Consider the following 15,061-nt stretch of genomic DNA (forward strand, 5'->3'; position numbering starts at 1 on the left):
TCGACAACTCGCTCACTGGCAGAAGGCGTGTTACTCGGCTGTGGATCTGCGTTGTTGAAAAAACAAACAGATCTTTAGGAGCTGCGGTCTGGTCAAATCCGTATCGTCACTGCTAGGCACTGTACTACCTTCGGCACTAATTCCATTCTGAACATAAATAAACATGCTTTTTAGATAGAATATTACGTTTAGATAAAACATGATATTGAGGATGTTTTATATCAAGCATATTTGCTGCGCCGTTTGAAGCCATTTCTTTCATTTAAGATACGTCTGAATGCATGTAGTGAGATCGATTCGGTCTGCCAGAGCACCTGTTTCGAGAGAACATCTTAATGGGCTAGTAGGTAGCTGTTCGTTCTACCTATTAAAAGGTACCATAAAAATAGACACAACATGAGAAAAGACAAACGGAAAGGGCATCATATTATCAAGGAGGTATGCCCAAGGTGGCTTAAGGCTTCATTGTACTTCTGCCAATACGCCGAGATCTGTACAGAAAATTTTGTGCTGTTCTTGCTGTTGGCGATGCGAGCAAAAAAAAAACTTTGAAAAAGGAAGTCAGTTAATCGACTTTAATTTGATACAATTTTCATGGGTAATTGAGCGTCTGTGATAAAATGAGCTAGCATTTGAATACCGAATTCGTCCATCGATGTAGCTATACAAATTTCAAGTAAAACGCACCAAATGTTACGCTTATAAAATGAATTGAGCTCCAACATGCCGTTTGGCAGTGTCTACAAACAATTATCAGCACTAAATGGCTGTTGCATCGGATAATTACGTAAGTATGACTGGCTTGCGTAGTTTGAGTTCAAGGGGTGGCTAACTCTAGAAATCTTAAACGAAGCTGCTAGATTTGCGACACCTACCTTTAGATGGGCGAGCTGCTTGAAGCAGCTCGCCGATCGCAAAGCGGGCGAAACATCCTTGGTGGCCCACGCTGCTTCATCGGTCACTCGTCGTCGCAGGTAGTTGGTGGCATGCGGCTTTGGCACCGTAAGCTGCTGCTGCCTGCTGGGTCCGGCAGCACACACCGCTATGGTATGTGCTGCCTGCTCGTACCCGTTATGATTATACTGTGCGGGAAACTATGGGGCGGCATACGCTAAAACTTCTTTTGCTTCCGCGACGAGAGTACGCCCTGCAGAAAACGGGAGCAACAGCAAGTAACAACGTGCAATTTCTACTTCAACGGAATCTCGATGAAGCAGCGTGGTGGCCTACGCTGCTTCATCGGTCACTCGTTGTCGCAGGTCGTTGGTGGCATGCGGCGTTGGCACCGTAAGCTGCTGCTGCTTGCTGGGCCGGCAGCACACACCGCTATGGTATGTGCTCAAGCAAATGCTGTAACGGTTTAAGCGAGGACAAAGAATAAGTTTAAGTACCCCATTCCAAATAAGAGCAGCCAAAATATCTTCCAATGATATATTTTAGTATCCTACTTTTTTAAGGGCTACTAATACCGTTAACGCTTGTTATCTTCTGCCATAATTGAACCGTAATATAACAAAAACTGCAGATAATACATTCTCATTCTTGTAAGATGTAGCTGCTGCTAATCACGGCTTCTGATGCAAAGGACGTTCCAATCCAGTGGAGCCGCGCCAAGAAATGCACCGCATGGCCCTCGGCCGTCTATTGGCCTCGAGCTCCACCACTGGAAAAGCTGGCGCCACCGTCGGCGTGACGTGCTAGGAGGGATCACGTGAACATAGCGGACGCGTCGGCTGCTTCGGGAGTGCCGAAGCGAGCTGAAAACGAGTTTAAATTCCCTTGTACACTGCGGTCCTCATTTAGTGGCGAGATTTTCCCATTTCGAGTGTCTCCTTTACAACGCTGGAAAGCACTACAATAGGTAGTGGCTGCCTTTGAAGGCGCGCAACATGGTAGGCATACTGCTCGGTGCCGCAGTGCCGGACGTACGCAACGGAGCCTTATTCAGTGTCAGTGTCAGCCTTATTCACACGTAGCCGCAGGACAAGAAGCTGCGTGAAGCTTGGCTAGCGAAACATAAAACCGGCAAATAGTAATCGGCTACAATTCGGGTATGCAGCAAGCACAGACGCGAGGAAGATTTCTGTTACGGCGCCGGGTCTGCGATGTTCAGAAAACGAGCACTGAGACGCTCGCCCGAATCCGCTGCCCGACTAATGTCATGACGGTTTGGTCTATGAACTTGTCGATGCTATAGATACTGGCAAGTTCACTGGAGTGGAAAGGGAGCGGTAAGAAGCTCATTAAAAGAAGCATGGTATATGGTCATGTTTGTGTTATGAATTCTGTGCACTGGATTACAAAAAAGAAGCAGCGGGAAATCGCACGCTGAAAACACCAATAAACATACAGTGCGACGCAACTCGAGAAATAATATTGAAAAGTCCAAGAATTTAGAAGAAAAAAATTGAATCGTCATGACGGCACATCACGTTGAAGTCTCTACAATGAAATTATTTTTGAGCAGCTCTGATAGCGCCCACGCAACAATGGTTTCTTGTATACTGTCAAATGCTCATATTCTGCGGCTTAAAGTTCATGGCATGGTGCAAAAGCGCGCGCGCGGCGAAAGCGAAACAGTGCGCGGGCAAGCATGCAGACGCGCACTCGGTCGCTGCGAATCTGTGCGACTGCTGCATTGAGGATTCATTCTATTACGCTACATTTAGTTATTCAAACACTATAAGAACATATTTTACATAGCTTGCTCTCAGCGTTTACCCACCTTTCACGCACGAAAGCCGGTTCGGAAGTCTCCATCGCGGCGACCGCGCTCAGTGGCGTTCACTGTACGTATTCGGTAAAGAGACATAGCGTCTGTAAACGAGTCTGATTTCAGTTTGCCCAAGATTGTTATTTAGACAGTAAAAAACTTCTCTCGTTTCGAAAGTACTTACAGAAATGTCCGGGAGAGCTCGCGCGTGGTGTTTTCAGTGAGCGCTGACAGCAAAACCTATGAGGAGCGCGCCACGTGATCCCTCATACTACGCCAGCGAGGCGCTTCCGATAGATGGCGACTCCGTAACTCCTCGCCGCCAATATTTGGGACAAGATCTACTGGCCACATAATAACGTGCCGCATTCTTATAACCTTTCATATGCGGATCTTCACTGCTCTTTGTGCCGTATATGACTTTTTCACGCATAACCCTTCTTGCGAGGCCGCATATATGCCTTTAAACATGCGGCACGCCAATGAATACCACTTATATCCGGGAGGTTAACCAGGGCATGACTAAGAGTGTAGGAGCGTCCCCTTTGAAACGGGGCGATGGCAGTTGCCACCATGCTCAGATTTTTATTTTGCCTTTTATTTTTATCTGTGTTGTGTGTTATTGAATTCCTCGATTTTCTTTAAATACGTCTTCCTGCCCTTTTAACCTTATGTCACCTCTCTGCTTTTGAGCCACCAATCCTCCAATCGCCTTTTGCTAATTTCCACCGCACATTTATTTACATGACTATCATTATCTCTGAACCCTAGGGCCTCAGGAAGGGTGACTGTGGCCGCATCGACATCAGGATTGATACCATCACATTTTAGTATGAGGTGTTCCATTGTTTCTACATATTTACCACACACAGTACATGTGTCTTCTTCTTCGTTAAATTTTTTTTATAGCTCCGCGTTCTAAGACATCCTGATCTAGCTTCAAAGAGTAGGGCACTGCCTCTTGAGTTATCATAAAACGCTTCCTTCCTGATCTGCTGTTTCCAGTATCGATATAGTTCAACACTATGCTTCTTTTCCATTGAATTTATCCAATTTTTACCTTCCGCATTTTTAACCTGTCGTTTAATGCTCTGTCTTTCTTCGTCCTCGTGTCTGGCATACTTACTGGTTAGCTTCCTAGTTCTTTTCCGCCATTGTGAGTCAACGCTCTTTCTGTATAGGTATTTAAACACCTTAGCTGCCCACCTGTTATCGTCCAATTTCCTCAGACGTTTTTCGTATAGGATTTTACTCTGAGCTTCCCGTGCTTCGAACGATGCCCAGCCCATATCTCCCTGTACAGCTTCGTTTGTGGTTTTCCCGTGGGCACCTAGTGCTAACCTTCCCACAGCTTTCTGATTTACTTCTAGTCTCGACTGAACCTCTGCCTTTAAACACAGGACCGCATTCCCGAAAGTAAGCCCTGGCGCCATTACTCCCTTCCAAATGCCTCTCAGTACCTCATACCTGTTGTACAGCCACAATGCCTTGTGTTTCATTATCCCGGCATCTCTTCGCCCTTTTGCTATGAGAGACTGTTTGTGCTTTTCTGTGTACATCTGCCCTTTGTTTATCCATACCCCGAGATATTTGTATTCGGCCACTCGGGGTATTTCATGGCCTTGTATTGTAAGCTCCTGATCAGTTGTACCGTTGAAAAACATCCCACCGGACTTTGCTGCACTAAAACTGAAACCTAAACTGTCTCCTTCGTCCCCACAGTAAATAACCAGAGTTTGCAAATCTTCCTGGCTATCCGCTAACAGTACAATATCGTCCGCATACATTAAACACGGTAGTCGTTGCTCAACAACCTTTTCGCCTAATCTGTACGACAGATTATACCCTAGATTGCTTCGTTGTAACCTTCTTTCCATGCTTATCATATAAAGCATGAACAGCAGCGGTGATAAAGGGCAACCTTGCCTTAATCCTTTGTGAACCTCGACAGTTGTCGTACTCTTAATTCCTTCCCATGTTATTTCAACATTATTTTCTCGATATAGTTCCTGTAGAAAATCAATTACCTCATTACCGATACCTTCAGCTTTTCATATGTTCCACAGGAGTTCCCTGTTCACATTGTCGTATGCACCACTTATGTCCAGCAAGGCTAAATACAGAGGTCTATTTTCCGCCTTAGCTATTTCTATGCACTGGGTAAGCACGAACAGGCTATCATCTAAGCGCCTACCACTTCTGCACCCGTTCTGAAGTTCTCCGAGTATTCTATTACTTTCTACCCATGACTGCATTTTTAATTTCACCGCCTGCATCACCAGCCTATATATAACTGATGTTATCGTAATTGGTCGGAAGGATTTTATGTTCTTCTTATCACCTTTCCATTTATAAATCAAATTCATTTTACTCTGTTTCCAGCTGTGCGGAATTTGCTTATTTGTTATGAGTGCCTCCAATGCTTTTATCAGCGTTTCCTTCCTTCTTGGGCCAAGTTCATTAATTAACTCGATTGGAATTTCGTCTATCCCCGCGGACGTGCACTTTGGAACATTTGCTTCCACCTTTTTCCAGTTAAGATTGGTCAGTTCTAAGCTGCTTTCTATTATGCTATTCTGTGTTGCTCCCTCACTTGGGGCGATTACCCTATCGTCTTTCCTAAATGACTCTGCTATAACTGAACCAATGTAGTTGACATCGTCATCTCCCTCTAAACAATTTCCTTCGGCATCGTGAATCTGTTCCTCTTTTCTGTGATCAGCTTTACCCAACCAGCTTACATGGTTCCAGTATTTTCTTGACCCCCCTTTAGTTGCATCGCGAACTTCAGCCAGCCAGCGATCAGAGGACTGCTTTATTTTAGCCTGGACGAGGACCTGCACTTGTGTCTTTTGTCGATAATATTCCCATTTTTGGCCTATTTCCTCTTCAAATAACTGCGCCCTCTTTGCTTCTCTGTGTTCCCGAGATGCCCACCGTCGTTGTTCGATGGCCTCTCCAATTTCCTTATTCCACCAACTTCGTGGCTTCCCCTCTCCTCTCCAGCGGTTTACTCCTTTTACTTCTTTTATTTTTGTACTAATGAGTAGTTCTAACTGATTGTAATCCCACCTTTCCATGGGATGTTCCTTTATTGCTTCCTCTATGCCAGCCGCTATTGGCGCTCTTCGCGCGTCATTCAATTTTACGTACTCTTTTTGGTTTCCCTGCATTTCTCTTTTGAGTAGGGCTCCCAACAGTAAACTTATGATCACTTCCGAGGCTGTACTTCCCCTCTTCGTCTATTTCCATTATTGCGAGCTTGCTATACAACCCCTGCGACATTAAGCAGTAGTCAATGGTCGTTTGTCTGTTACGGGACTCCCACGTGATTTGTCCCTCACACTTAGTTTCTCTATTTGCTATAACTAGGTTGTGTCGTTCACAGAAGTCTAGCATCAACTTCCAATTACAATCTGTGTATCCATCCAGATCCTCGATGTAGCCATTCATGTCACCCAGCAGACAAATATCGGCACCTTCTCCAAACTGCTTTATATCGTCATCGAGACACTTCACTAGATCTTTGTTCTCTTGCCTGTATTTGTCCCCTGTCCTTATATAAACTACTCCTAGCCATGCCTTTTTACCGGCAATTGTACCTGATACCCAGACATGTTCTTTGCAAGTTAACTTTATTCTTTGCCAATTTGTTCCTTGGTGTATGAGCATACCTACTCCTCCTCCCTTCCTCTCCGTTGTTGTTCTATTGCTCCCTTCCCAGACGTAGCCTTCAATCAGCGGTGGGTCTTCTAGATCCCTGAGGTGTGTTTCGCATAGTGCGTATACACCTACTTCTTCGTCCTTTAACTGCTGTTCTATTTCTAACCACCTCGCTCTCTTTCTACCGCCTTGCATGTTCATGTACCTGATCCTGGTGTTAAATTTCTTTGTAGTTTTCTTCCTGGACCTCCTAGTGGCCATTTTATTGGCGTCAGCCTCTATTGTTGCACTTTCTACACTGTTTCTACCTACCCTTACGCCCTGAGGCGCAGTGGTACCGCTAAAAAAGCTACTGCCCAACCTGCCAGGCGCCAGCCAATCTCGGCTCCTAGCCTTCCAATAATGTGGATGCCATCTCGTGTAAAGCCTCCGCCAAAGCCTACTCTATGCACTTCTCTGTTTATGTCTGCCACTTCAAATCCTTTCTCCTGGCTTAGCTTTCTTATTTCACAATTAACAGCCACAACGTCCTTGACAATTGCTCCGTTCCTTCCTTGCACCTCCGGCACTGTGCATACCACGATCTGGACTTGCTGTGCTATCGCCCTTAAATCGTCAACTCCCTCCGCTAATCTTTCCACTACTTTTGCAGCTTCACCATTCAACACATCATTCAGCCCCGCCGCTACCACTACCAAATTGCGCTCTGCAACATTATCAGAAAGCTCGCTTTTTGTTTCTCTCAGTACTGCGTCCATTGTCCTGTCTGGGAACGTCCAGACTGCTACCCCCTTATCACGCTTTTCACGCTCCATTATAGCTCTTTTGCACCTCCTCATATTTGAATCACCACCGATAAGTACTAGGGCATTCTTTCCCTCCCTCCTAACTTCCAGGTTAGGATTGGGGGCTCAATCCCATCGCTCGTGGTCCTTTGCCAAGATTGGAGTACGGCATGAATTCGAAGGTAGCTGGCCCATGCCGTCGTCCAACTTATTTACGCTGAGGTCGTCGATGAAGTGAAGAACTGCTTCTCATCGAGAACGAGGAATATGGGTTTATTTACAGAAATTAAATCAGTCTAACATGACTGCTTGAAAAAGAAGAGTGTCAGTCCAACATGACTGCATGAGAGAAGTGTATCAGTCTAACATGACTGCTCAAGTGAAGTGTCTCAGTCTAACATGACTGCTCAAGAGAAGTGTGTCCAGCATTCGCACAACAGTTTTTATACACTCGGTCCGCCGGCCATACGAGGCGGCGACTGTTCGTTTACTCATCACCAACTCGCCGCTGCTCCGCAGATCAGTTTGCGTACACAAAGGCACACACATTCCGATGCCCAAACGACGGCGTTGGAGGGGTGCCGTTCCGGGAAGTATCGGTGGCAATCGTGGGTAGCTCGTTGTCTTGCGTCACGCCGAGGCATGAGAAGCACCAAAATACAGCTTTCCCGCGGCAGCTTGTCCATGCGTGTCAGATCAGGTCCGCGTTGGGGAACTCCGGAACCATTGTTCACACACCGAACTCGTTCCGTCACAATGTCGATGGGGCTGGTGGAAGGAGGCGGTTTTCAGCACAAAGGCCGCTTCTTCGAACGCCTCCTAGCTGCAGCGACGGAGAGGGGGAGATGCGCGTCGTGTCACCCTGTCGTAACTGGGTGGCAATCTTGCCTCGCAGCTCGCCATTCTTAACAATACGTAAACGGCGAATGTCATTACACTTTGAATCTTAGGCGACTTGTCTGCGAACAGGTGCAGCCACACGGTATCGTTGTCGACGCCGGATTTGCGAAACGTGTCCGGTAATCTCCGCGTTGTTCGGTCGTGGGCTACCGGATACATAACGGCTTTCCATTTGGAATCTGATGCATTGATTTTACTGCAGTGTGGAAACAGCGCTTTGGCTAGGTCGCTTCTGTTCTTGATCGTTGGATTGTCAGTCTTGCATATCGGTGCGATAACCTCGGTTGCGTGGATCGCAGCGTCAGACCAAAATTTAAGTAAATGCTCAAAGTTAAAGGTAGGCGTCATTTTTGCTAAGGACATAAACACACGCATACGCACGCGTATGCGATAACGGGGTGGGTGGGATCAAACGGAATTGAGGAGGAAGAGGCCGAGTCTAGATAGCCATCAAAACGTATATATGGAGTGTCGCCATTCACACGCTGCTGCTGTGAATACACTAACCATGGAGAATCCCGAGTGATTGTTAAAAATGGCCCGGCTTAGCTTGGTTAAGCCAAGAATGCGTTGCATATTGCGCGGCCACGCAATATGCGGCCGCGCGCGACCGCGCCAGTTGGAGCCCAGCTTTTCCTCCGTGACGTCACGCGCCGGCGCAGCGCCCCTAGCGGGAGGAGAGGGAGTCAGGTGGTGGCTGCGGCCGCGCGCGACCACGCGAGTTGGGGCCCAGCTTTTCCTCCGGCTGTCGCGACGTCACGTCACGTGGTTGCGCTCAAGGTCAATGGCGGCTGCCCGGCCGCGCCCAAGGGCTGAACTGAGTGATTGCAATATGCGACGCATGAAATCATCGACTTGGAGTATCAGTACTCCAAGTACCACGGTAGAGGGTCGGTGTACATGCACGCCAAGCGGTACTCGGACGAATCGGACGTGAGGCTGGTGTGCCATTCGTGGATGCCTTCGTACTATTGCGGCAAGAACTGTGGGACCCCAATGGAATCAGAAAGTCGATGATACGGCTGATCGATAATGAGCAAAGCAAGTGTAAATTCGAAGTGGAAACGGAGGTGAAATTGTGCGATGTATATGGATTTCACGACGAAGAGACTAGCTTTATACGGTTGCGCATTGCAGACCCGCAAATTAAGACTAAGCTAGTGGAGCGATTGATCGTGCCCAAACAGAAAGTTGCCGTTAAGAGCACTATCGGTCTCGACGGTAAACGACGAAAGGGTGCGTCGCCAAAGACCGTTACGCACATGTCGCTATACATGAGTCAGGTGGACCCCGTTACTAAGTTGGTGTTGGACGCCAAGCTTTACGAGACGGGCTATTACGTCTACCTCAAAGATTATGCCAGCGAGTATGTATTGGACGACTCCGACGTGGACTGCTGTGGCATAACGCAGTATGAACTCAACTGCATCGGGACCGCTATTACACCCGTATCGAAGCAAATGTATGAAAATGAATTGCTCAAGCACTTGCCCCGCATGAAAGTGATGTCGTTTGATATCGAGTGTGTGAGTGCCGACGGGAGCTTTCCTAACGCCAGTAGACCCGGAGACACTGTGATTCAAATTGCGGCGGTGACTATTGACGATATGGCTCGAGTTCCGGACTTGCAAGAGTACGAACGCAACCCCGCCATGCTTAGAGTGGATCTGTTTGCACTGGAAAGCGTCGACCCGGTTCGCAATGCATACTCGGCAACGACGCGCATTCACTCGCTTGGTAACGAGAAGGACTTACTCCGTGCGTTCGTCGCATTTGTGAGAACATCTAACCCAGACGTTGTCACTGGCTACAACATCATGAATTTTGACATTCCGTATATTTTGGATCGCATGGCATTGCATCAAGTGAAGCCGCTGCTGGGAAGGCGCACGAACTCACTGTGGCGGTACTTTACCACCGAAATGAAGGCCAATCAACGTAGGGGCAAGGTTGCAGGGAGCGAAGTCAACCAGATTGCCGTGAATCAAAATGGTGTGAAGAAGAAGACCGATGAAGAGTGTGACGAAGACTACGACGACGACTACGACGATACCAACGGTGTTGACAACGACAGCGGCGACTACGGTGATGCCGATGCCGCTGACGACGGCAGTGGTGAGTTGAACGAGGGCATGAATTCGTTTGCCAAGCCGTTGCCAAGCAGCGTCAAGAATCACGTCATTACACCGGGTCGAGTGGTGATCGACATGTACCCGGTGATTAAGAACAGCGAAAACTTTCACTCGTACACGCTCAAGAACGTGTCGAAGCGCATGCTGGGTGAGGAGAAGGATGACTTGCCATACAAGTACATTCCGATTTACCAACGCGAGTCGAGCGACAAGCGAGGGATCACTGCCGAGTATTGTATTCAAGATACTGTGCTACCACTGAAGCTTAAGACGCGCACGCACTCGCTCGTCGGTGCCATCGAGATGAACAGAATATCTAGCGTGCCTATGCGATCTGTGTATAGCTGTGGCCTACAGATTCGCGTGTCTACGCTGCTCATGGTTGAATCGCGCTAGCGAGGCATGAACTATGTGTTTCCCTCGTTTGCGTTCATGCATCCAGACTTGAAGGTAGACTCGTACCAAGAAGCAACGGTCATCCCGCCAAAGATTGGCTTTTACAAGGACCCGGTCATCTCCAACGATTTTGAAGGCCTATACCCGAGCATCATGATTAGTTTCAACCTGTATCCCACTACGTTGATATGGCCCGAGGACGCGCAAAATGTGGTGATGGACAAGTACAAGAGTCTGTTTGCCGATCCGAAAGAGATGAAAGCGCTCGATGCAAGCGAAAAGTGTTTGGGTCACTTGCACAATAACGACCCGCGTATGTTGTCGAGTGTGCCTCCCGAATGGTACGAGATTGCGTGCAATCGCAAAAATGGGATGACCAAGAAGATAGCGAGCAATACTCGCGCAGTGAAAGAGTATGCAGAATTTTTTAAGCTCAATGCAGCGCGTATGAGACAGGGAGTAGCCATGCCAGGCGGCCAACACTTTATGCCAGACATTGGTCGCGAAGGGCTGGTGCCGTCGCTGCTGCGCTTTCTGGTCAGGCGACGCATCAAGAAGGAGGTGGAAAAGGACGCCGTCATGAAGATCATTCTCGACAAGAAACAGTTGATGGTTAAGCTGATGAGTAACTCGATGTATGGCGCTTGCGGCATTAGTGCGGGCTCGGGTATGGCGCTCTTGCCGTGTACGCCACTGTCAGCTGCCGTAACTGGTAACGGTCGCGTCGGTCTCAACACTACCGTGTTTCACGTTCTCGACTATGACCCGCGGTTGCGCGTGATTTACGGCGGCACCGACTCTTTCATGATTCAGACTGTACCCGGTACTACAATGAAGGAAGCAGGAGAGATTGGCAGAGATTGCTCGACGCACAACCACGTGTTGCCCGGCGGCATGAATCTGCCGTTTGAAAAGTTGTATTACCCATACTTGCTCATGGCCAAGAAGCGGTACATTGGTGGCTACTATACGAACAATTTAGAAAAGTACGACAAGATCGACGTTAAGGGTATGGAGACTGTGCGCCGCGATGCGTGTGGCTACGCTTCGTTCTCGCTCAAGGAGACTATCAACGTGCTCATCGAGCAGAAGAGTGTTGAGCCCACGTTGGCAAAGGCTCACGAAATGCTGGCTGGACTCTGGTCGACTGACCCAATGCGACTGGTCATATCAAAGACATTGAATAACGTGACCAACGACAGACTACCGCACGTGCGAGCTGCCAACAAGATCAAGGAACGTGGCGAAGAGGACTACCCAAAGGTTGGAGATCGAGTGCCGTACTTGGTGATTGCGACGGGTGACAAGCGCATATGCGACAGGGCAGATGATCCCAAATATGTGGTGAAGAACAATATCCCTATGGATTAAGCCTATTACCACAAGCTCGTGTTAGCTCCGTAGACTGTTTGCCGTGTTGTTAGGTGACGCAAAGAAGGCTAAAGCTGCATTGGTAACGTCGACGACGATACCACCACCATCGACTCTGTCGGCAGTGACATCAACTAAGAAAAGGAAGCAGACTGTTTCGGCTAGCAATAACAACAACACTTTAATGATCAACAAGAATGATCAAGGGTGCAGCAGTACTAAGAAGAGATAGTCGGCGACTGTTCAACCACATGGTCAACCACATCCGCAAAATCAAGAAATGGTGTTGACCACATTGAAAAAAGTTGGTCTACTCAGTGATTTGTTTGAATAAAGAATTTCTCTTTAATATTACAGTTTGGTTGATTGTGTGCTGCAGCGAACCGGTACTCGTAAGGGAGGTTCGTTGCGAACAAACGGTAGTGGTGCCGCTGCTGCTGCTGCTGTCACGGTGGTCTCTGCGTAATTGTTGTAATCATCGTTGACGTAGTAGATGTCACAGTCGTAATTGTTAATTACTATGCGTGGTAAGCGCCAATGTTCGAAGCAACGCGTGAACAATGCGCCGATTGTCGTGGCCGCGCCGTTGACACCATGACGGCGGAAATGCAGCTGATATCGCATCTGTTAGAGATATGCCGTTAGGGCGGTAAACATTTATTTTGGCTATTAATTGGTGCGTATACCACAGTAGCTCTTTATACTCGGGAGGGTGAGGTACTCCATAGAGTAGAAAGTGTTTGAGGTGAGATACGAACTCGTCGCCGACATCACCGTTGTTCACGGCAGACATGGCTGTAGTATACAAACTCTTCGGGTGCGCTTTGGAGCAGAATTGGTTGGTGGAGACCCTACTTTACTCGTAAAGACTGGTGAGGCATTGCGGAAATCTACGAGTATTTGGATTGCGGCACTGTGTCTGCGACAGGAGTGTAACCGATTGGGAAGCAGGGTGCCCCCGCTACCCAAACTAGAACGCATAAAGCGCGATATAATTGGATCTAAATGGAATGTATTTCACAGTACGTGCTTGACTTCTGACTAATGAGGTGGATGTAACACGGGATTGGATGATCAGCAGAGAAGCAGAAGAGGAAAGTGCCGTCGGCAGCGCAGGTGATTCTGCGCAGCCAGGATTTAGTTTCGAAGGCGATGAATTACTGCGTGCATATGGTGCTTACACGGAAGAAACGCTACTGTTGTCTGGCGGTAACGATGGTATGTATTGCGGTATCGACACTTATGACGACGACAACGATGATACAGAAGTTGAATTGTGTAGCAGCGGCAGCGGTGTTGACGAATGTGAGGGAGAACAAGGCGGCTTTACTACGACGCATGATGACGAAGAGGATAAGGTAGAAGAAGCATCGTCGACAGTCTCTCCGTTTTTGACCCTTAAAGCTAGAGTGTATAGAGAGAAGTGTGATATGAGAAATGCGTTGTTACCACCAAGTCGGAACCAGACTAGAAAGACGGCTAGGAAGAGCAAACCATTGTATCAACGATGTTGTCCTGGTAATGCATTTAATTACAAATCTCTGGCTAGAGGTAATATGAGAATGATCAACCGGGTGGATCGCAAATATGATGAATACGGCACGCTCATAGTGTCGTATATAGCTAATCACGCTATGTCGGGGGACAATTTGTCTAAAGTTTCAAACGATTCCTGTAGCTCTATTTTCGCAGAGTATAACGCGAAATGCGATACCGAACTGTACGACTGTGCAGTCGACTGTAGTGGTGGTGGTGGCGGTGGTGAGAGAAGTTACGAGGACATGGATGAAGAATGCGAAGATTCGACCATTATGTATGGCAACATGCGTGACTCTGCCTATTACGCATACGTGCAATTAGAGAGTTTTAGTATAGCGTAAAGCAGCAAACGCAGAGTTAGCGTTAGCGTTGCGTGCACCACACTGCGCATGCGGTATACGTAAACGCTGCTGGAGCTCTTACGTACGTACGCTATTAGACAGTTTTAGTTACACGTACGTAGAGGCTTCACGTACGCAAACGTGAAAAGCCTACGTACCTTACGTGCACGCCATCTGAAACGCTTTTTAGCTACACGTACGCGACGCACGCCAAAAGGGACCCCGTAGCTCCAATCGGGAAATGTGAACATGGCGGTAGCCAATTCAACCCTGTCGCCGTGTTTCGATGCGCGCCGTCTGCGCACGCGCGGCCCGCTATCGCTTGTTCGTGATCTTGCGGAACTCCTGCGCGAAGCTGTCTACGTGCGTAAGAAACGCACGCAAAGAAATGAATCTCACGTACGTCCGTGAGACCAGCGCGCGGCCGCTACGTTTTACGCATGCGCACTGCTGACACGTAGAAGCCCTACGTACGCAAAGTCTCTACGTGCGTGTAACTAAAACTGTCTATTTTCAGGATTTAGCGTTGAACGCTAACGCACGCAAGGGGAGCCTTACGTACGGCAAGATGGCGGCGCCAGTCGAAGTGAGAGCAGCCCGCTTCGGATCTATCGAGCCGTCTGCCTGCACTGCTAGGCTCTATCCTTCCCCACTAATGCTCGCGTTCGCCTTAGATTTGTGTGATGATGCTTCGGCAGCGGTGCACAGGTGGCAAATGGGCGTTATTTACGATATACGTTCTCGATTAGCGGCGCAGTAGGCTTAACGAGAGGGTTTGCTCATAGAGTTAGTAGAGCAACTCTATGGGTTTGCTAAATGTGTTTGCTGTATCCGCCTCGAGATGGCGCCCAAGTGTATTTCGCTCGTTCGCTTGGTGTAAAGCCGCATGTGGAACCGATGCATGTCATGTTTTCCGCGGCAAAACACAGTAGTGTGGTCGGTGCTGTGGTCACAATGCGTGTGCGTTTTACCAACGACGACGATATGAACCTCGTGAAGGAGGTTTTCGCCTTGAACCCATTCGGATGGACGTCAAGGTGGGTGTCCGTTGCAAAAAATTGGAAAGAAGTGGGAAATCCGCTTTCTGGAAGAGAAATTGCCGGCGAAACGTCCCCTCCGGTATAGCTTCGACGTTGAGTGGATCTTGAGTACACGTAGAACCTGCGCGGTCGCTCTCATTCCCGAAGCATGAGGGTGTCTATGTCATCCCAACTTAAAAAG

At 48.2% G+C, this 15,061-nt stretch overlaps 1 protein-coding gene across 1 annotated transcript; it reads left to right on the top strand.

Moving 5' to 3' along the window:
• Positions 1–10,625: 10,625 nt before the first annotated feature.
• On the top strand, positions 10,626–11,960 carry LOC135904937 (uncharacterized). Its single transcript, XM_065435939.2, has one exon. The coding sequence runs from the start codon at positions 10,626–10,628 to the stop codon at positions 11,958–11,960; it is 1,335 nt and encodes a 444-aa protein (XP_065292011.2).
• The last annotated feature ends 3,101 nt before the right edge of the window (positions 11,961–15,061 follow it).

This window comes from Dermacentor albipictus, chromosome 4 (assembly GCF_038994185.2).
Source record: "Dermacentor albipictus isolate Rhodes 1998 colony chromosome 4, USDA_Dalb.pri_finalv2, whole genome shotgun sequence".
Taxonomy (NCBI): domain Eukaryota; kingdom Metazoa; phylum Arthropoda; class Arachnida; order Ixodida; family Ixodidae; genus Dermacentor; species Dermacentor albipictus.